At 39.9% G+C, this 22,827-nt stretch overlaps 1 protein-coding gene across 5 annotated transcripts in view; it reads right to left on the bottom strand.

The window, feature by feature from the left end:
* The window catches only part of ARHGEF28 (Rho guanine nucleotide exchange factor 28), a 270,524-nt gene that overhangs the window by 40,846 nt on the left and 206,851 nt on the right, over positions 1-22,827 (bottom strand). For all 5 annotated transcript variants that reach the window (XM_056539915.1, XM_056539902.1, XM_056539924.1 and 2 more), the window contains exons 15-19: positions 22,421-22,476; positions 19,465-19,516; positions 16,011-16,137; positions 14,686-14,807; positions 1,093-1,233 (exon numbers count right to left, since the gene is read on the bottom strand). In XM_056539915.1, the coding sequence (XP_056395890.1) occupies positions 1,093-1,233; positions 14,686-14,807; positions 16,011-16,137; positions 19,465-19,516; positions 22,421-22,476 (498 nt within the window). The remainder of the gene's footprint in view (positions 1-1,092; positions 1,234-14,685; positions 14,808-16,010; positions 16,138-19,464; positions 19,517-22,420; positions 22,477-22,827) is intronic.

Genomic DNA, 22,827 nt, shown 5'->3' with positions numbered 1-22,827 from the left:
TATTCATATACAATGAATAATTGTCAGGACTCTGCAACAATCTAATAAGTGTATGGGCCTACTGACAGTCATCCCCGATGTCTGGCAATGGATATGCTAAATATAAGAATATGTGATATGCTGTTTTACTAGGAATAAAGTAACAGATTATAAACCCTTTCTTTCATGGATATTTCATTTATCTGTTTAAATGGCTGTAGTTTTAAAAACATTTATACCCCCGGTTAATATCTGAACAGGGTATTCAATCCATCCAACGACTATACCAGTGTTTCCCAACCAGGGTGCCTCCAGCTGTTGCAAAACTACAACTCCCAGCATGCCCGGACAGCCAAAGGCTGTCCGGGCATGTTGGGAGTTGTAGTTTTGCAACAGCTGGAGGCACCCTGGTTGGGAAACACAACTATACAGTGGCCTTCAGATCTTCCAGGGAAATAGCAGACATGCCAGGGACATGGAATTGTGTTTGACCTGCATAAAACCTCTTCTATCAGGACACAGGATTTCCCGTTTTGGTCTCCAGACGATTATCCGAAGGTAAAAGCACAGAAATCTGTAATCCTCTGTTTATATTCAGCCAATGGAAAGAAACCATTTGACAAAAGAACTACAAACATTGCTGGATAGAGTCTGAAAATGACTCTTTGAAGAACATAAACAGGAACAAACCCTAGACACTGTGGAAAAATGGATTTCCTCAACGGTTTTAGTACAAGAACAGCTTAAAGGGGTCAAACACATAAGAAAATGTACTTATTCAATAGACGCAGGCACTGTTCATGTCTCCTTGAAAGAAGCGAGTAAACTAAAGAGTGAACATACACCAAGAGGAAAGTTACTGAACTTCCTAACATTCATGTCCCCATCCATAAAAGATTCAAGTTGTTTAAGAAGTAAAACAAGCGCTACAGAACAATCCTCCTACTGACCTGTCATTGAATTATACAAATATAGCACATAGCAATAGAAATAGCAATCTTTGTATGGAAAAAAGATCTCACTAGAGAATTTAAAACAATAAGAATCCCATTCAAATATATTCATTATTTGTGCAAGTCCTCCCTTATTTTCTTTCCTACCAAAATAACTCACCAAATATAACGTCTTGTCTTTTAATGACATTCTTCTCTTGTTTATGGCAGAAGGACGAGTCCACGACTGAGCTCCAAGACTCCGCTTCAAATTCCAGAGTGTCACTACTGAGATCGCTCCACAGGGCCGAGTCCACGGCATCTAGGTACAATAGTGAATCTGGTGTTGTAATTCTACTCCACTATTGCATTACAAATAAAGGTACTTAATCTGTAGCATAATACCACACTTTACATTACTGATGTGTTAATGGGAGACATGACTGCTCTATAAGCATGCCATAAGAGCCATTAGCCCTGTCATTTTATATGTGGCCCCTCAGGTGACAATATGTGCAGCTTACAATGGGCTTTCTTGCGCAGTGACATTCTCTACAGTAAAGTACAGTGCTATATGCACTATCCTTTACTTGTGCTATACGTCCCATACTAGATATATTGCACTACTCTGTGCTACACATAGTGTACAGCCCTCTAAATGTACTCTACTTCCCTCTAGCTTTACTTAACTTCTCATTACATGCACTATATTTTACTGCTCTATACCTCTGCTATATGTCCCAAACTGCATGTAATATACTGCTCTCTACCTGTGCTACATGTAGTCAACTACACGCTACCTGTGCTACATTTCCCATACTATATCTATTTTACTGCTCTCTACATGCCCCAATCTGCATGTAATATACTGCTCTCTCCCTGTGCTACATGTCCTGTACTGTATGTATTATACTGCTCTCTCCCTGTGCTACATGTCCTGTACTGTATGTATTATACTGCTCTCTACCTGTGCTACATGTCCTGTACTGTATGTATTATACTGCTCTCTACCTGTGCTACATGTCCTGTACTGTATGTATTTTACTGCTCTTTACCTGTGTTACCTGTCCTGTACTGTATGTATTATACTGCTCTCTACCTGTGCTACATGTCCTGTACTGTATGTATTATACTGCTCTCTACCTGTGTTACCTGTCCTGTACTGTATGTATTATACTGCTCTTTACCGGTCCTGTACTGTATGTATTATACTGCTCTCTACCTGTGCTACATGTCCTGTACTGTATGTATTATACTGCTCTCTACCTGTGCTACATGTCCTGTACTGTATGTATTATACTGCTCTTTACCTGTGTTACCTGTCCTGTACTGTATGTATTATACTGCTCTTTACCTGTGTTACCTGTCCTGTACTGTATGTATTATACTGCTCTCTACCTGTGCTACATGTCCTGTACTGTATGTATTATACTGCTCTCTACCTGTGCTACATGTCCTGTACTGTATGTATTATACTGCTCTTTACCTGTGTTACCTGTCCTGTACTGTATGTATTATACTGCTCTCTACCTGTGTTACCTGTCCTGTACTGTATGTATTATACTGCTCTTTACCTGTCCTGTACTGTATGTATTATACTGCTCTCTACTTGTGCTACATGTCCTGTACTGTATGTATTATACTGCTCTCTACCTGTGCTACATGTCCTGTACTGTATGTATTATACTGCTCTTTACCTGTGTTACCTGTCCTGTACTGTATGTATTATACTGCTCTCTACCTGTGCTACATGTCCTGTACTGTATGTATAATACTGATCTTTACCTGTGCTACATGTCCTGTACTGTATGTATTATACTGATCTTTACCTGTGCTACATGTCCTGTACTGCATGTTTTATACTGCTCTTTACCTGTGTTACCTGTCCTGTACTGTATGTATTATACTGCTCTCTACATGTGCTACATGTCCTGTACTGTATGTATTATACTGCTCTCTACCTGTGTTACCTGTCCTGTACTGTATGTATTATACTGCTCTCTACCTGTGCTACATGTCCTGTACTGTATGTATTATACTGCTCTTTACCTGTGTTACCTGTCCTGTACTGTATGTATTATACTGCTCTCTACCTGTGCTACATGTCCTGTACTGTATGTATTATACTGCTCTTTACCTGTGTTACCTGTCCTGTACTGTATGTATTATACTGCTCTCTACCTGTGCTACATGTCCTGTACTGTATGCATTATACTGATCTTTACCTGTGCTACATGTCCTGTACTGTATGTATTATACTGCTCTTTACCTGTGCTACATGTCCTGTACTGCATGTTTTATACTGCTCTTTACCTGTGTTACCTGTCCTGTACTGTATGTATTATACTGCTCTCTACCTGTGCTACATGTCCTGTACTGCATGTTTTATACTGCTCTTTACCTGTGTTACCTGTCCTGTACTGTATGTATTATACTGCTCTCTACCTGTGCTACATGTCCTGTACTGTATGTATTATACTGCTCTCTACCTGTGCTACATGTCCTGTACTGTATGTATTATACTGCTCTCTACCTGTGTTACCTGTCCTGTACTGTATGTATTATACTGCTCTTTACCGGTCCTGTACTGTATGTATTATACTGCTCTCTACCTGTGCTACATGTCCTGTACTGTATGTATTATACTGCTCTCTACCTGTGCTACATGTCCTGTACTGTATGTATTATACTGCTCTTTACCTGTGTTACCTGTCCTGTACTGTATGTATTATACTGCTCTTTACCTGTGTTACCTGTCCTGTACTGTATGTATTATACTGCTCTCTACCTGTGCTACATGTCCTGTACTGTATGTATTATACTGCTCTCTACCTGTGCTACATGTCCTGTACTGTATGTATTATACTGCTCTTTACCTGTGTTACCTGTCCTGTACTGTATGTATTATACTGCTCTCTACCTGTGTTACCTGTCCTGTACTGTATGTATTATACTGCTCTTTACCTGTCCTGTACTGTATGTATTATACTGCTCTCTACTTGTGCTACATGTCCTGTACTGTATGTATTATACTGCTCTCTACCTGTGCTACATGTCCTGTACTGTATGTATTATACTGCTCTTTACCTGTGTTACCTGTCCTGTACTGTATGTATTATACTGCTCTCTACCTGTGCTACATGTCCTGTACTGTATGTATAATACTGATCTTTACCTGTGCTACATGTCCTGTACTGTATGTATTATACTGATCTTTACCTGTGCTACATGTCCTGTACTGCATGTTTTATACTGCTCTTTACCTGTGTTACCTGTCCTGTACTGTATGTATTATACTGCTCTCTACATGTGCTACATGTCCTGTACTGTATGTATTATACTGCTCTCTACCTGTGTTACCTGTCCTGTACTGTATGTATTATACTGCTCTCTACCTGTGCTACATGTCCTGTACTGTATGTATTATACTGCTCTTTACCTGTGTTACCTGTCCTGTACTGTATGTATTATACTGCTCTCTACCTGTGCTACATGTCCTGTACTGTATGTATTATACTGCTCTTTACCTGTGTTACCTGTCCTGTACTGTATGTATTATACTGCTCTCTACCTGTGCAACATGTCCTGTACTGTATGCATTATACTGATCTTTACCTGTGCTACATGTCCTGTACTGTATGTATTATACTGCTCTTTACCTGTGCTACATGTCCTGTACTGCATGTTTTATACTGCTCTTTACCTGTGTTACCTGTCCTGTACTGTATGTATTATACTGCTCTCTACCTGTGCTACATGTCCTGTACTGCATGTTTTATACTGCTCTTTACCTGTGTTACCTGTCCTGTACTGTATGTATTATACTGCTCTCTACCTGTGCTACATGTCCTGTACTGTATGTATTATACTGCTCTTTACCTGTGTTACCTGTCCTGTACTGTATGTATTATACTGCTCTCTACCTGTGCTACATGTCCTGTACTGTATGTATTATACTGATCTTTACCTGTGCTACATGTCCTGTACTGTATGTATTATACTGATCTTTACCTGTGCTACATGTCCTGTACTGTATGTATTATACTGCTCTCTACCTGTGTTACCTGTCCTGTACTGTATGTATTATACTGCTCTCTACATGTGCTACATGTCCTGTACTGTATTTATTATACTGCTCTCTACCTGTGTTACCTGTCCTGTACTGTATGTATTATACTGCTCTCTACCTGTGCTACATGTCCTGTACGTATTATACTGCTCTCTACCTGTGCTACATGTCCTGTACTGTATGTATTATACTGATCTTTACCTGTGCTATATGTCCTGTACTGTATGTATTATACTGATCTTTACCTGTGCTACATGTCCTGTACTGTATGTATTATACTGATCTTTACCTGTGCTACATGTCCTGTACTGCATGTTTTATACTGCTCTTTACCTGTGTTACCTGTCCTGTACTGTATGTATTATACTGCTCTCTACATGTGCTACATGTCCTGTACTGTATGTATTATACTGCTCTCTACCTGTGTTACCTGTCCTGTACTGTATGTATTATACTGCTCTCTACCTGTGCTACATGTCCTGTACTGTATGTATTATACTGCTCTTTACCTGTGTTACCTGTCCTGTACTGTATGTATTATACTGCTCTCTACCTGTGCTACATGTCCTGTACTGTATGTATTATACTGCTCTTTACCGGTGTTACCTGTCCTGTACTGTATGTATTATACTGGTCTCTACCTGTGCTACATGTCCTGTACTGTATGCATTATACTGATCTTTACCTGTGCTACATGTCCTGTACTGTATGTATTATACTGATCTTTACCTGTGCTACATGTCCTGTACTGCATGTTTTATACTGCTCTTTACCTGTGTTACCTGTCCTGTACTGTATGTATTATACTGCTCTCTACCTGTGCTACATGTCCTGTACTGCATGTTTTATACTGCTCTTTACCTGTGTTACCTGTCCTGTACTGTATGTATTATACTGCTCTCTACCTGTGCTACATGTCCTGTACTGTATGTATTATACTGCTCTTTACCTGTGTTACCTGTCCTGTATTGTATGTATTATACTGCTCTTTACCTGTGTTACCTGTCCTGTACTGTATGTATTATACTGCTCTTTACCTGTGTTACCTGTCCTGTACTGTATTTATTATACTGCTCTCTACCTGTGCTACATGTCCTGTACTGTATGTATTATACTGCTCTTTACCTGTGCTACATGTCCTGTACTGTATTTATTATACTGCTCTCTACCTGTGTTACATGTCCTGTACTGTATGTATTATACTGCTCTTTACCTGTGCTACATGTCCTGTACTGTATGTATTATACTGCTCTTTACCTGTGTTACCTGTCCTGTACTGTATGTATTATACTGCTCTTTACCTGTGTTACCTGTCCTGTACTGTATGTATTATACTGCTCTTTACCTGTGTTACCTGTCCTGTACTGTATGTATTATACTGCTCTTTACCTGTGTTACCTGTCCTGTACTGTATGTATTATACTGCTCTTTACCTGTGTTACATGTCCTGTACTGTATGTATTATACTGCTCTCTACCTGTGTTACCTGTCCTGTACTGTACGTATTATACTGCTCTTTACCTGTGTTACCTGTCCTGTACTGTATGTGTTATACTGCTCTTTACTTGTGTTACATGTCCTGTACTGTATGTATTATACTGCTCTCTACCTGTGTTACCTGTCCTGTACTGTATGTATTATACTGCTCTCTACCTGTGCTACATGTCCTGTACTGTATGTATTATACTGCTCTTTACCTGTGTTACATGTCCTGTACTGTATGTATTATACTGCTCTTTACCTGTGTTACATGTCCTGCACTGTATGTATTATACTGCTCTTTTCCTGTGCTACATGTCCTGTACTGTATTTATTATACTGCTCTCTACCTGTGTTACATGTCCTGTACTGTATGTATTATACTGCTCTTTACTTGTGCTACATGTCCTGTACTGTATTTATTATATTTATATATCTTTACCTGTTACATGTCCTGTACTATATGTATTATACTGATCTTTACCTGTGCTACATGTCCTGTACTGTATTTATTATACTGCTCTTTACTTGTGCTACATGTCCTGTACTGTATGTATTATACTGCTCTTTACCTGTGCTACATGTCCTGTACTGTATGTATTATACTGCTCTTTACCTGTGTTACCTGTCCTGTACTGTATGTATTATACTGCTCTCTACCTGTGTTACATGTCCTGTACTGTATGTATTATACTGCTCTTTACTTGTGCTACATGTCCTGTACTGTATGTATTATACTGCTCTTTACCTGTGTTACCTGTCCTGTACTGTATGTATTATACTGCTCTCTACCTGTGTTACATGTCCTGTACTGTATGTATTATACTGCTCTTTACTTGTGCTACATGTCCTGTACTGTATGTATTATACTGCTCTTTACCTGTGTTACCTGTCCTGTACTGTATGTATTATACTGCTCTTTACCTGTGTTACATGTCCTGTACTGTATGTATTATACTGCTCTTTACCTGTGTTACCTGCCCTGTACTGTATGTATTATACTGCTCTTTACCTGTGTTACCTGCCCTGTACTGTATTTATTATACTGCTCTTTACTTGTGCTACATGTCCTGTACTACATTTATTATACTGCTCTTTACTTGTGCTACATGTCCTGTACGGTATTTATTATACTGCTCTTTACCTGTGTTACATGTCCTGTACTGTATGTATTATACTGCTCTTTACCTGTGTTACATGTCCTGTACTGTATGTATTATACTGCTCTCTACCTGTGTTACCTGTCCTGTACTGTATATATTATACTGCTCTTTACCTGTGTTACATGTCCTGTACTGTATTTATTATACTGCTCTTTACTTGTGCTACATGTCCTGTACTGTATTTATTATACTGCTCTTTACCTGTGTTACCTGCCCTGTACTGTATGTATTATACTGCTCTCTACCTGTGTTACATGTCCTGTACTGTATTTATTATACTGTTCTTTACTTGTGCTACATGTCCTGTACTGTATTTATTATACTGCTCTTTACTTGTGTTACATGTCCTGTACTGTATTTATTATACTGCTCTCTACCTGTGTTACATGTCCTGTACTGTATGTATTATACTGCTCTCTACCTGTGTTACCTGTCCTGTACTGTATGTATTATACTGCTCTCTACCTGTGCTACATGTCCTGTACTGTATGTATTATACTGCTCTTTACCTGTGTTACCTGCCCTGTACTGTGTGTATTATACTGCTCTCTACTTGTGCTACATGTCCTGTACTACATTTATTATACTGCTCTTTACCTGTGTTACCTGCCCTGTACTGTATGTATTATACTGCTCTCTACTTGTGCTACATGTCCTGTACTACATTATTATACTGCTCTTTACCTGTGTTACCTGCCCTGTACTGTATGTATTATACTGCTCTCTACCTGTGCTACATGTCCTGTACTGTATGTATTATACTGCTCTTTACCTGTGTTACCTGTCCTGTACTGTATGTATTATACTGCTCTCTACTTGTGCTACATGTCCTGTACTACATTTATTATACTGCTCTTTACCTGTGCTACATGTCCTGTACTGTATGTATTATACTGCTCTTTACCTGTGCTACCTGTCTTGTACTACATTTATTATACTGCTCTTTACTTGTGCTACATGTCCTGTACTGTATTTATTATACTGCTCTCTACCTGTGTTACATGTCCTGTACTGTATTTATTATACTGTTCTTTACTTGTGCTACATGTCCTGTACTGTATTTATTATACTGCTCTCTACCTGTGTTACATGTCCTGTACTGTATGTATTATACTGCTCTCTACCTGTGTTACATGTCCTGTACTGTATTTATTATACTGCTCTCTACCTGTGTTACATGTCCTGTACTGTATGTATTATACTGCTCTCTACCTGTGTTACATGTCCTGTACTGTATTTATTATACTGCTCTTTACTTGTGCTACATGTCCTGTACTGTATTTATTATACTGCTCTCTACTTGTGCTACATGTCCTGTACTGTATTTATTATACTGCTCTTTACTTGTGCTACATGTCCTGTACTGTATTTATTATACTGCTCTCTACTTGTGCTACATGTCCTGTACTGTATTTATTATACTGCTCTTTACTTGTGCTACATGTCCTGTACTGTATTTATTATACTGCTCTTTACTTGTGCTACATGTCCTGTACTGTATTTATTATACTGCTCTCTACTTGTGCTACATGTCCTGTACTGTATTTATTATACTGCTCTTTACTTGTGTTACCTGTCCTGTACTGTATGTATTATACTGCTCTCTACCTGAGTTACATGTCCTGTACTGTATGTATTATACTGCTCTTTACTTGTGCTACATGTCCTGTACTGTATGTATTATACTGCTCTTTACCTGTGTTACCTGTCCTGTACTGTATGTATTATACTGCTCTCTACCTGTGTTACATGTCCTGTACTGTATGTATTATACTGCTCTTTACTTGTGCTACATGTCCTGTACTGTATGTATTATACTGCTCTTTACCTGTGTTACCTGTCCTGTACTGTATGTATTATACTGCTCTTTACCTGTGTTACATGTCCTGTACTGTATGTATTATACTGCTCTTTACCTGTGTTACCTGCCCTGTACTGTATGTATTATACTGCTCTTTACCTGTGTTACCTGCCCTGTACTGTATTTATTATACTGCTCTTTACTTGTGCTACATGTCCTGTACTACATTTATTATACTGCTCTTTACTTGTGCTACATGTCCTGTACGGTATTTATTATACTGCTCTTTACCTGTGTTACATGTCCTGTACTGTATGTATTATACTGCTCTTTACCTGTGTTACCTGTCCTGTACTGTATGTATTATACTGCTCTCTACCTGTGTTACCTGTCCTGTACTGTATATATTATACTGCTCTTTACCTGTGTTACATGTCCTGTACTGTATTTATTATATTGCTCTTTACTTGTGCTACATGTCCTGTACTGTATTTATTATACTGCTCTTTACCTGTGTTACCTGCCCTGTACTGTATGTATTATACTGCTCTCTACCTGTGTTACATGTCCTGTACTGTATTTATTATACTGTTCTTTACTTGTGCTACATGTCCTGTACTGTATTTATTATACTGCTCTTTACCTGTGTTACCTGTCCTGTACTGTATGTATTATACTGCTCTCTACCTGTGCTACATGTCCTGTACTGTATGTATTATACTGCTCTCTACTTGTGTTACCTGTCCTGTACTGTATGTATTATACTGCTCTCTACCTGAGCTACATGTCCTGTACTGTATGTATTATACTGCTCTCTACCTGTGTTACATGTCCTGTACTGTATGTATTATACTGCTCTTTACTTGTGCTACATGTCCTGTACTGTATGTATTATACTGCTCTTTACCTGTGTTACCTGTCCTGTACTGTATGTATTATACTGCTCTTTACCTGTGTTACATGTCCTGTACTGTATGTATTATACTGCTCTTTACCTGTGTTACCTGCCCTGTACTGTATGTATTATACTGCTCTTTACCTGTGTTACCTGCCCTGTACTGTATTTATTATACTGCTCTTTACTTGTGCTACATGTCCTGTACTACATTTATTATACTGCTCTTTACTTGTGCTACATGTCCTGTACGGTATTTATTATACTGCTCTTTACCTGTGTTACATGTCCTGTACTGTATGTATTATACTGCTCTTTACCTGTGTTACCTGTCCTGTACTGTATGTATTATACTGCTCTCTACCTGTGTTACCTGTCCTGTACTGTATATATTATACTGCTCTTTACCTGTGTTACATGTCCTGTACTGTATTTATTATACTGCTCTTTACTTGTGCTACATGTCCTGTACTGTATTTATTATACTGCTCTTTACCTGTGTTACCTGCCCTGTACTGTATGTATTATACTGCTCTCTACCTGTGTTACATGTCCTGTACTGTATTTATTATACTGTTCTTTACTTGTGCTACATGTCCTGTACTGTATTTATTATACTGCTCTTTACCTGTGTTACCTGTCCTGTACTGTATGTATTATACTGCTCTCTACCTGTGCTACATGTCCTGTACTGTATGTATTATACTGCTCTCTACTTGTGTTACCTGTCCTGTACTGTATGTATTATACTGCTCTCTACCTGTGCTACATGTCCTGTACTGTATTTATTATACTGCTCTCTACCTGTGTTACCTGTCCTGTACTGTATTTATTATACTGCTCTCTACCTGTGTTACCTGTCCTGTACTGTATTTATTATACTGCTCTCTACCTGTGTTACCTGTCCTGTACTGTATGTATTATACTGCTCTCTACCTGTGTTACATGTCCTGTACTGTATTTTTTTATACTGCTCTCTACTTGTGCTACATGTCCTGTACTGTATTTATTATACTGCTCTCTACCTGTGCTACATGTCCTGTACTGTATGTATTATACTGCTCTCTACTTGTGTTACCTGTCCTGTACTGTATGTATTATACTGCTCTCTACCTGAGCTACATGTCCTGTACTGTATGTATTATACTGCTCTCTACCTGTGTTACATGTCCTGTACTGTATGTATTATACTGCTCTTTACTTGTGCTACATGTCCTGTACTGTATGTATTATACTGCTCTTTACCTGTGTTACCTGTCCTGTACTGTATGTATTATACTGCTCTTTACCTGTGTTACATGTCCTGTACTGTATGTATTATACTGCTCTTTACCTGTGTTACCTGCCCTGTACTGTATGTATTATACTGCTCTTTACCTGTGTTACCTGCCCTGTACTGTATTTATTATACTGCTCTTTACTTGTGCTACATGTCCTGTACTACATTTATTATACTGCTCTTTACTTGTGCTACATGTCCTGTACGGTATTTATTATACTGCTCTTTACCTGTGTTACATGTCCTGTACTGTATGTATTATACTGCTCTTTACCTGTGTTACCTGTCCTGTACTGTATGTATTATACTGCTCTCTACCTGTGTTACCTGTCCTGTACTGTATATATTATACTGCTCTTTACCTGTGTTACATGTCCTGTACTGTATTTATTATACTGCTCTTTACTTGTGCTACATGTCCTGTACTGTATTTATTATACTGCTCTTTACCTGTGTTACCTGCCCTGTACTGTATGTATTATACTGCTCTCTACCTGTGTTACATGTCCTGTACTGTATTTATTATACTGTTCTTTACTTGTGCTACATGTCCTGTACTGTATTTATTATACTGCTCTTTACCTGTGTTACCTGTCCTGTACTGTATGTATTATACTGCTCTCTACCTGTGCTACATGTCCTGTACTGTATGTATTATACTGCTCTCTACTTGTGTTACCTGTCCTGTACTGTATGTATTATACTGCTCTCTACCTGTGCTACATGTCCTGTACTGTATTTATTATACTGCTCTCTACCTGTGTTACCTGTCCTGTACTGTATTTATTATACTGCTCTCTACCTGTGTTACCTGTCCTGTACTGTATTTATTATACTGCTCTCTACCTGTGTTACCTGTCCTGTACTGTATGTATTATACTGCTCTCTACCTGTGTTACATGTCCTGTACTGTATTTTTTTATACTGCTCTCTACTTGTGCTACATGTCCTGTACTGTATTTATTATACTGCTCTCTACCTGTGCTACATGTCCTGTACTGTATGTATTATACTGCTCTCTACCTGTGTTACATGTCCTGTACTGTATGTATTATACTGCTCTCTACCTGTGTTACATGTCCTGTACTGTATTTATTATACTGCTCTCTACTTGTGCTACATGTCCTGTACTGTATTTATTATACTGCTCTTTACTTGTGCTACATGTCCTGTACTACATTTATTTTACTGCTCCTGCTCCATGTACTCTTTCCAGCAGTTCTGCCTTTGACATTTTATATTTTAGTTTTGGTTGGTTTTGCATGATTTAAATTTACTATGTTAACTCACCATGGTAACCCAGAAATACCTTAAATTGAGGGAGCACAGCTACTTGTTCAACATCATTGTAGGATTTGTTTTCCTATTTAGGGTATATTCACACTACCAAAGTTCTGCACGCAGAATTGTGTTCAGAGATTCCGCTGCACGAACCTAAACCTTGGTATAAATGGACCTTCCATTAACCCATTCACACTGCAAAAATTCTGCTGTCTAAATTGATCCCCCCAAAGAATCAACATGTTCATTCCTTCAGTGGAATCCGAAAGCATTTCTGCTCCATTTACCATGGAGCGGAAAGGCACAAGTCCATAGAGGAAATAAGCAAATATTTTTTCCTTGTTTAATTCCGTAGTGTGAACATACCCTTAAAGGGGTACTCCGCTGGAAAACATAATTTGTTAAATCAACTGGTACCAGAAAGTTAAACATATCTGTAAATTACTGAGTTTATACGAAGAGAAAAGAAGTTGCACTCACCATCCAGTAGCAGAATATAAATTATTGTCCTTTATTCCCACAGGCAAAGTGGAACATAAAATACGGTCACTTCAAGTGGGGAGCGAGAGCAGCCGCTCTCAAGACTGTCACAACTGCACTTGTTACACCGTGCATCCTCTGGGCTATTTGTCAACGGTAGTGCCTGGTGCTACAACCTACTCTTGCAAATCTCTGATATATCTGTAAATTACTATTTAAAAATCTTGATCCTTCCAGTACTTATCAGCTGCTGTATGCACAACAGGAAGTTCTTTTCTTTTTGAATTTCGTTTCTGTCTGACCACAGTGCTCTATGCTGACACTTCTGTCCATTTTAGAAACTGTCCAGAGCAGGATAGGTTTGCTATAGGGATTTGCTTGTACTCTGGACAGTTCCTAAAATGGACAGAGGTGTCAGCAGAGAGCACTGTGGTCAGACAGAAAGGAAATTCAAAAAGAAAATAACTTCCTGTGGAGCATACAGCAGCTGATAAGTACTGGAAGGATTAAGATTTTTAAATAGAAGTAATTTACAAATCTGTTTAACTTTGTCATCTCTTGATTTAATTTTTTTTCCCAGAGGAGTACCCCTTTAAGGTGAATGCCCTCTCCCGAGTAGTGTGTGTGTATGATATGAAAGGGGTTGTCCCAAGATAGACAATTATCACCTATCTACAGCATTGGTAATAAGCCTCTTGGACCCACACCAGTTTTAAAGGGGTATTCCAGGCAAAACCTTTTTTTATACATATCAACTGGCTCCGGAAAGTTAAACAGATTTGTAAATTACGTCTATTAAAAAATCTTAATCCTTCCAGTAGTTATTAGCTTCTGAAGTTTTCTGTCTAACTGCTCAATGATGATGTCACGTCCCGGGAGCTGTGCATGATGGGAGAATATCCCCATAGGAGCTGCACAGCTCCCGGGACGTGAGTCATCAGAGAGCAGTTAGACAGAAAACAACAACTCAACTTCAGAAGCTAATAACTATTGGAAGGATTAAGATTTTTTTAATAGAAGTAATTTACAAATCTGTTTAACTTTCCGGAGCCAGTTGATATATATATAAAAAAAGTTTTGGCCTAGAACACCCCTTTAAGAACAAGGATCCTATATCCCTGTTCGAACGGAGCCGAAGTCAAGAATATGCATTGTCACTCTATTCATGACACTGACAGAAATAGCCAAGTGCTGTATTTGGCTAAATCTGTCAATCACCTAGAAAATGCTACTTTCAAATGGGGACCTAATCTGTTTCTGGAGCCTAACATTTCGTCAGACAAGAGTTTTTTATCAATAATGTCCAGAAGAAAATATGCAAATTAACCTTCAATGGGGAAAGTATCCATTGACGGAGGGGTTCCCATTGACTGCAACAGCTCTTCTGACTGTGATCTGGACCGAGAGCCACTTGTGTCCCCATCAGATTCCAATGACTGGTCTAACCTCCTACATGGTAAGAGAAATGGTGTAGATAAGATTTATGCATATATCAAAACTTTATGTGAATTATGATAGGAAACCAGATACTAATGAACTGTCTAAGGCCCCTTTCACACTACCGATATATTCCTGCATTCTGACACCCGTTATTCAGCAATAGCGGGTCATGAAAAAAAGGATGAAATAACTGAATACAACGGATGATAATCGATGTCCGTTATTTTGACAATGTCTGTCAAAACTGGTCATGTGTCATGCGTCATGCCCCATTATTTTATGTTCGTTATTTTATTCCCATGTGGCTTCCTGGTTGTGATGCTGTAGTGAGCATGCTCAGTAGTAATAACGGATCTTAACGGAACATAAAAATAATGGAGAATAGCGGATGTCATTTGTGAACACCCGTCACTCATAGACTTCAATGTTTAAATTTTAATGTCCCTTATTCCAGCATTTTTTTTGACGGGACAAAAATCAGCGCATGCACCGTTATTTGCCCCATCAAAAATAACGGACGTTAGTCATAACGGGTCATAACTGATGCTAAAGGATGGTCAAAAAATCCCATTGACATGAATGGGATTATTCGATGGCCGTTTTATGGACGTTCTGACAGGAGTTCTTAAAGGGGTACTCCGCCCCTGGCATCTTATCCCCTATCCAAAGGATAGGGGATAAGATGTCAGATCGCTGCGGTCCCACTGCTGGGGACCCCGGGGATTGCCGCTGCGGCACCCTGCCATCATTATTGCACAGAGCGAGTTCGCCGAAGCAGCGTGACATCATGGCTCCGCCCCTCATGACATCACAGCCCATCCCCTTAATGCAAGTCTATTGCAGGGGGCGGGACGACGGCCACGCCCCCTCCCATAGACTTGTATTGACGGGGGCGGGCCGTGAGGTCACAAGGGGGGGGGGGGGAGCCGAGACGTAACGATGCTCCGGCCCCTGTATTGCCCCTCATTACGTGCAGAGCGATCTTGCTCTGCGCAGTAATGATAGCGGGGTGCTGCAGCAGCGATCCCCAGGGTCCCCAGCAGCGGGACCCCGCCGATCTGACATCTTATCCCCTATCCTTTGGATAGGGGATAAGATGTCTAGGGGCGGAGTACCCCTTTAAAGGAGGTTTTTACAGGAGGATAACAGTAGTGTGAAAGGGGCCTAATCCATTTAGAATGTGCTTATTATGCTAAAAATGTACTCTCATACCTGTCTATACCTGACACTGGCACACCTCGGCTGGCTGCATGGCCACAGTCTCTTTTTCCTAGAGTCATTGATGTGGAGGGAGGTGATGTTGAGAGAACAGGCTGAGGAACATCCCTGAATGATGTATCTGTAATGCAGAAGTAAAATATTTTATTAAAATTCAGATATCCGAAAAAAAAAAAAAAAAAATCACATTGCAGAACAGCAACATCTCAGCTGCAAAGTTATAGGCCAAGTTACTTTCTTGACACCTCCAGTAAAGTACTTTTGTAAAGGAAAGGGTTTCTAGGTTTCATAGCAAATATCTCATACATTGTTCACGTCTAAAAAATATTCATAAAAATATGCAGTAGGCTTGGTGAAACAAAGTCCCAAGGTAAGATGATACATATAATATATAAAATCAACAGTACAGAGACTAATAAATACATTACCACAAGATAACAAGACAGGCACCAGAGCGACACCACCCCAACGCTGGCGTTTCGGCAAATGCCTTTGGCATTTGCCGAAACGCCAGCGTTGGGGTGGTGTCGCTCCGGTGCCTGAATTGTTATCTTGTGGTAATGTATGCTTTATGCTCTGTACTGTTGATTTTATATATTATATGTATCATCTTACCTTGGGACTTTGTTTCACAGTACTTTTAGCAATCTATCATGTCCGTATGATTTTCTGCATAGACATTTTTATGGCAACCTGAGCGACACCTATTGTTTCTTCCCCCTCTGGGTGGAATCCTTCCTTTGTTATATCCACTGTGTTTAATAAAGATTTATATGTAGTAAAAACTTTTTCTGTAAATGACTCCATTTTTTGTATATACATATACTATTTGGGAGGTCATATAGCCTTAGACTTATTGGGTAATATATTATCTGTTTACTTACAGTTAAATGGGCACTGTCACCAACTTTATTTTTAGATATGTTGTAGTACTTATGTACTACAACATATCTCTAATATACTTTTATTATTATTTTTTTCATTAAAAAGGTTTAATTTACATTTAAAAACCGGCTACTGAAAAAGGACTGATTTTGGAGTGGCAATCAGTCCTTTTTCAGTTAGGCTGCACTCGCTCCCTGCCTGTCAATCAGACAGGCGGGAGCGAGCACATTGGCTCCCCGGCTACTGGCTGGGAGGCCACTCCTCCAGCACATCGCCGCCGCCGCCTCGTTGCCGCTGCTGTCCCTGCACGCCCTCTGCCGGACTCTGCAGTAACTGCAAGTGTAATGAGGGAACGGGGTATGCGGGGCAGGGGGGGGGGGGGGAGGAGGGAACGGGCTAGTGCCGTAGCGGGGGGAGCGGGCTAGCAAAAAAAAAAAAATAGGATGGTGGGAGCTACCCTTTAACGATTTACATTCATATATATCCCAATACATCTGAAATACTGTTGACTAACAGCTTTTCCACCTGGCTGTTCTATATGACTACCATTTTATTTACATAACATTGGATCATCAAAGAGGAGAGACATTTCAGACTTTTCAACCGAATATCCAGAGATATAAAAGGTCTGCTTTTCTGTTGCAGAAACAGCGCCTCTCCATGGGCGTTGTCTGGTATTGCATCCCATGGACAAGAGTGTTTTTGGAAAAGAGCAGATTCTTTTTGTAGTCCTGAAGAACGTCAGAACTTATAAAAGGTCTCCTCAGTACTACTGATACTAGGCGGTGTCATTTCAGCCTTATTTCCTATCCTCATATCATCAGAGATATCATTTGACAATAAAGGAACAATGGGAGTCAAATGTCGGTTCCCTCTCGGTTGACCAGTGGTCAGAGGTATTGGTCATAACCCCAGTTCTAGTGGTTTTTGGGACACATACATAGTCCCTGTTGTTCCTAGTACTTTGTGTCTATGTTCTGAAAAGAATAGGGTTACATCCTTACTCTCATTGCCCATACGGTGAGCTGGATGATGCCCACCTGATACATCTTATGTGGGAATGTACTGTTCTTTGTCAATTCTGGAAAGATGTTCTACATCTGATAAGGTGAGTATATGGTGTCATAATCCCTAAAGATCTGAAAACATGCATCCCGAAGACATGAGAGGGGTGCAGAAAGGCTAGAAAGGTGTACAGAAAGGCTAGAAAGCTCATAGAAAGCACAAAGCTGAAAAGAAGTAGGAATCTATTTGGGGTTTTTGGATTGATACCTCTGGTTTTCCCTGTAATCATTTCTTGTGCTTAGCATTTAAAGCATTTTTTCTTCTGGAAGAGACATACAACAAGACATCCTCCCCAGGGCTGTTCTCTGTAAGAGTTTAGGTGTTGTTTTTTTGAGCGAGTGTTTTTAAGAGTGCTATACCTGCTATGGTCCCTATTTTCATATCTTTGCATGTCACCCAGTAATTCATGCACCATGATTTCTTTTATTCTCTGTCTGAAATACTTTTTATTGTATACTTTGGTTAGAGCAACTGCTATAATTGTTCTTGTAAATGCTTGAATGTCTCTGGATTGTAGCTTGTACCTTATGTATACTTCTGGATATTTTTCTCAAAAAAGCTAATATATATGATATCAATTCTAATACTCAAAATATATTTTTAACAAGGACAAAGATAAAAGCAAAGCTGTGACCATCACTTATTGTGAATGGTGGCTCACCTTTTCTCTTTATCTATCTATCTATTTATCTATTTGATATATACCGTATATCAATATATTTAATATCTATCTAATATATATATATATATATATATATATATATATATATATCTTTCTAATATATTTCTATCTATCCTTGCATTTCAGCATGTGATAAGAAGACTGCTTAAGGGGCTTTCTATACAAAAGAGTAAGCTTATTATGTAGTCAGAGTGAGAGTAACCAAAATGTATAAATACATTATATAATTATATATATATATTTTTTTTATTTTTTTTTCCCCCAACCAGTGTACCAAAACTACAACTGCGAGCAGTGGAAAACGCAGTGGAAAACACTAATATAATGGCCCTCATTTACCATTACAAATCCAACATGTTTTTGCCGGTTTGTGCGCCAGAAATTCTGTCTGCGCCAGGCTTTGCGTCAGAAATTAAAAAAACCCAGACTAATTCTCCATCTTGCTAAGAAAACCTGAAAAGGGGGCATGGCGCCTGGTAAAGGGGGCGTGGTCTCTGAAAAGGGGCGGGTTCCTGACATTTTCACAAAAAAACAACATATTTACTAAGGTTTCCACAAAAACTGTGGTGGATTTGAGCTGAGGAAAACCCTACAGATCAGAGCATGTGTTAAAAAAAAAAAAAAAAAAAAGCTAAGTGTAGGGAAAGCGGAAAATGTAGGAAAACCTTAGTAAATACCGTGGAAAATAAATTGTAGGAAAATTTAAACCCACAAAGAAACCTACACAACACTCTTATAAGGGCCAATGTGTTACATGTTTACCATAAAACAGGTCAATTCCTAATACAAATAAAGGACAGTGAAATTCCCACTTACTTGAAATGACAGCAGGTTGCTTATACTTTGGATTATATCGGTCCTGAAACTTCTGTTAAAAAGAAAAAAAATATAAATATATATCGGTTTAAATACTAGTTTAACATAAGTCGGCAAAGTGCAACTTCTCCACAGCAGGGACAGTGAGCAGGAATGAACCTCGTATAGCTCTGATTTCATATGTCACAACAGTATAAATCCATCTGTATAAACCATCACACGGTCTGTCGAGTCAGTAACGCGCAATGGTTTAGACTTGCAAAGCCATTCATTTTTCTCTGCTCTCTAGCCAGAATCTCATGGTTCCAGACAGATCCATAGATCATGAGCTAGAGATAAAAAGGTGCATCAGACCATAAACACATTATATAGAGTACACAGCCAGGTTCATTGAAGGTTATAATGCCCTGGCACAAATTACAGGTTAATGTCAGGGACCGGATGTAGCTCTAATGATGAATGCCACATTAAGGTCCGCCAGTCTGCTGCACACAATAGAGGTAGACAATAAATGGACATCAGTAAACTGGGACCTAGCAATATCACTGTAGCATGAAATATTCCCATAAATAATGGTTTGGACAGGAAGCACCTCAGTGATGTCAATGGTTCCTAGTGAATTCACAGGCTGCGTTAATATTGTTTTAGCTAACACAATAACTTCATTCACTGAATGCAGGTGACACACCTAAGAGGAATGAGACTTTATTCTCTTCCTTTCCATAAAACAGTATATACAGTAGAATTCCTTAATACCGCCTTTACAGACTCTTGAAATTGTAAGTCTATGCCAGATAAGGCGCGTGACAAAGAGTTTGGGGTAGTCGTCGGCATCCTGTCAAAAAAGGATGTTAATGTATACCATATCATTCAGTCCATTGAGTGTAATGGACTGAAAGTAGTCAGTGAGTGACTAAGTTCGGTCTACCGTATATACTCGAGTATAAGCCGAGTTTTTCAGCACGATTTTTCGTGCTGAAAACACCCCCCTCTGCTTATACTCGAGTGAACTCCCCACCCGCAGTGGTCTTCAACCTGAAAACCTCCAGAGGTTTCAAAACTACAACTCCCAGCAAGCCCGGGCAGCCATCGGCTGTCTGGGCTTGCTGGGAGTTGTAGTTTTGAAACCTCTGGAGGTCCGCAGGTTGAAGACCACTGCGGCCTTCGACATCATCCAGCCCCCTCTCACCCCCTTTAGTTCTGTACAGTACTCGCCTCCGCTCGGCGCTGGTCCGGTGCTGCAGGACTGTCCGGTGAGGAGGTCGTCCGGTGGGATAGTGGTTCCGGGCTGCTATCTTCACCGGGGAGGCCTCTTCTAAGCGCTTCGGGCCCCAGAATAGTCACGTTGCCATGACGACGACGCAGAGGTACGTTCATTACAAACGTACTTCTGCATCATCGTCAAGGCAACGCCTCTATTCTGGGCCCGAAGCGAGGAGAAGAGGCGCCCCCGGTGAAGATAGCAGCCCGAAACCACTATCCCACCGGACAGTCCTGCAGCACCGGACCAGCGCCGAGCGGAGGCGAGTACTGTACAGAACTAAAGGGGGTGAGAGAGGGCTGGATGATGTCGAAGGCCGCAGTGGTCTTCAACCTGCGGACCTCCAGAGGTTTCAAAACTACAACTCCCAGCAAGGCTTGCTGGGAGTTGTAGTTTTGAAACCTCTGGAGGTCCGCAGGTTGAAGACCACTGAGGGCGGATGATGACAAGAGGATGATGAAGGGGGGGTGTGGGATGATGACAAGGGGATAATGAAGGGGGGTGGGGATGATGACAAGGGGATGATAAGGGGATGATGAAGGGGGGTGGGGATGATGACAAGGGGATGATGAAGGGGGGGGGTGTGGGATGATGACAAGGGGATGATGAAGGGGGGTGGGGATGATGACAAGGGGATGATGAAGGGGGTGTGTGGGATGATAAGGGGATGATGACAGGTGATGATGATGAGGGTCTGGATGATGACAGGGTGATGATGATGAGGATGTTAATGACGGGGGTCTGGATGATGACAGGGGGGGGATGATGTATTTCCCACCCTAGGCTTATACTCGAGTCAATAACTTTTCCTGGGATTTTGGGTTGAAATTAGGGGCCTCGGCTTATACTCGAGTATATACGGTATTCCTTGCATATACAGTTTAACTTTGCAGGATTCAAAAAGCATAGTAGACCAGGCTTTTGGGTCCAAAAACATAAACCCTGAACGTACTGTTGCCAAATTATCATGTGAACAGCCCCCTATCCAGCACCCAACAAAACCAAAGGCAGATGAAGAAGACCAAGTAATACTGGCAAGTGTCACGTTTTATGCAGGTTCTATATCTATAAATAGTAGGCTCATATACTTGATAAACTGGCATTTGTCAAGTCATACATACATAATAAAATTCTATCTGGCACCCAATAGCACAACATTCTGATTGTCTGCCTCTTGTTTTTGGCAAAAAGATATAAAGAATCTTGACTCTAACAAGACTTTGGGTTTAGTTACATGAATTGTTCTCCGTCACGCGTTTCCCAGGATTATCTTAATTGCTGCAAAACCGGGGAAGATTTTACAAAAGTCACAAACATATAATGACTCATGTAAATCCCCCCCTAACATGGAGAAAACCAAACAAGAGAATGAATTAACCAACAATGAATCTGATTGAGGTCCTAAAAAGGTATTAAAACAAAAGATACTTTCATCAGCAGCATTTGATTTTAGGCTGACTTTCCAACGCATATTACAGCTGCTATGTAGGCAGATCATTGCACCTCATTGCACTTGGGAATATCATTACAGATCACATAGATTTGTGACCAGTAATATATCTTATTGGGACAAAGTCCTAAAATAAAGGAGAAGCTCCTACCAAGTGTGAAATAGTACTTCTCCTCATGTACATACTCAAACAGCTTATCCTAAGTCACCTGAAATGACCGATATGCTTTATGTTTTGTACTCACTTTTGAGCATGCAGGGGTCGCATCTTTGCAGGCCTTGTGTACGTTTACATTACAATCTGAAAAACAGGAAATATGCTATTGAATCAAATACAGTACTGTGTAACCTACTTAAATGGGAACTGTCATTGCAAAAACTATTTTTATATTGTAGATAATAGCATTATATTTATTCTATATATTGGATAAAAAAATGTGTATATTTGTTTGGCGAAAAAACGCTGTCTTGTCCCTGCAGCTATTGCTTGTGTATCTCTGAGGACAAGCAGGGCTCTGTGATCTGAGGACAAGCAGGGCTCTGTGCACTGAGGACAAGCAGGGCTCTGTGCACTGAGGACAAGCAGGGCTCTGTGCACTGAGGACAAGCAGGGCTCTGTGCACTGAGGACAAGCAGGGCTCTGTGCACTGCG

Source organism: Hyla sarda, chromosome 1 (genome assembly GCF_029499605.1).
Source record: "Hyla sarda isolate aHylSar1 chromosome 1, aHylSar1.hap1, whole genome shotgun sequence".
Taxonomy (NCBI): Eukaryota; Metazoa; Chordata; class Amphibia; order Anura; family Hylidae; genus Hyla; species Hyla sarda.
Note: the sequence above shows the minus strand (reverse complement) of the source record. Positions and strands in the feature narration are given on the sequence as shown.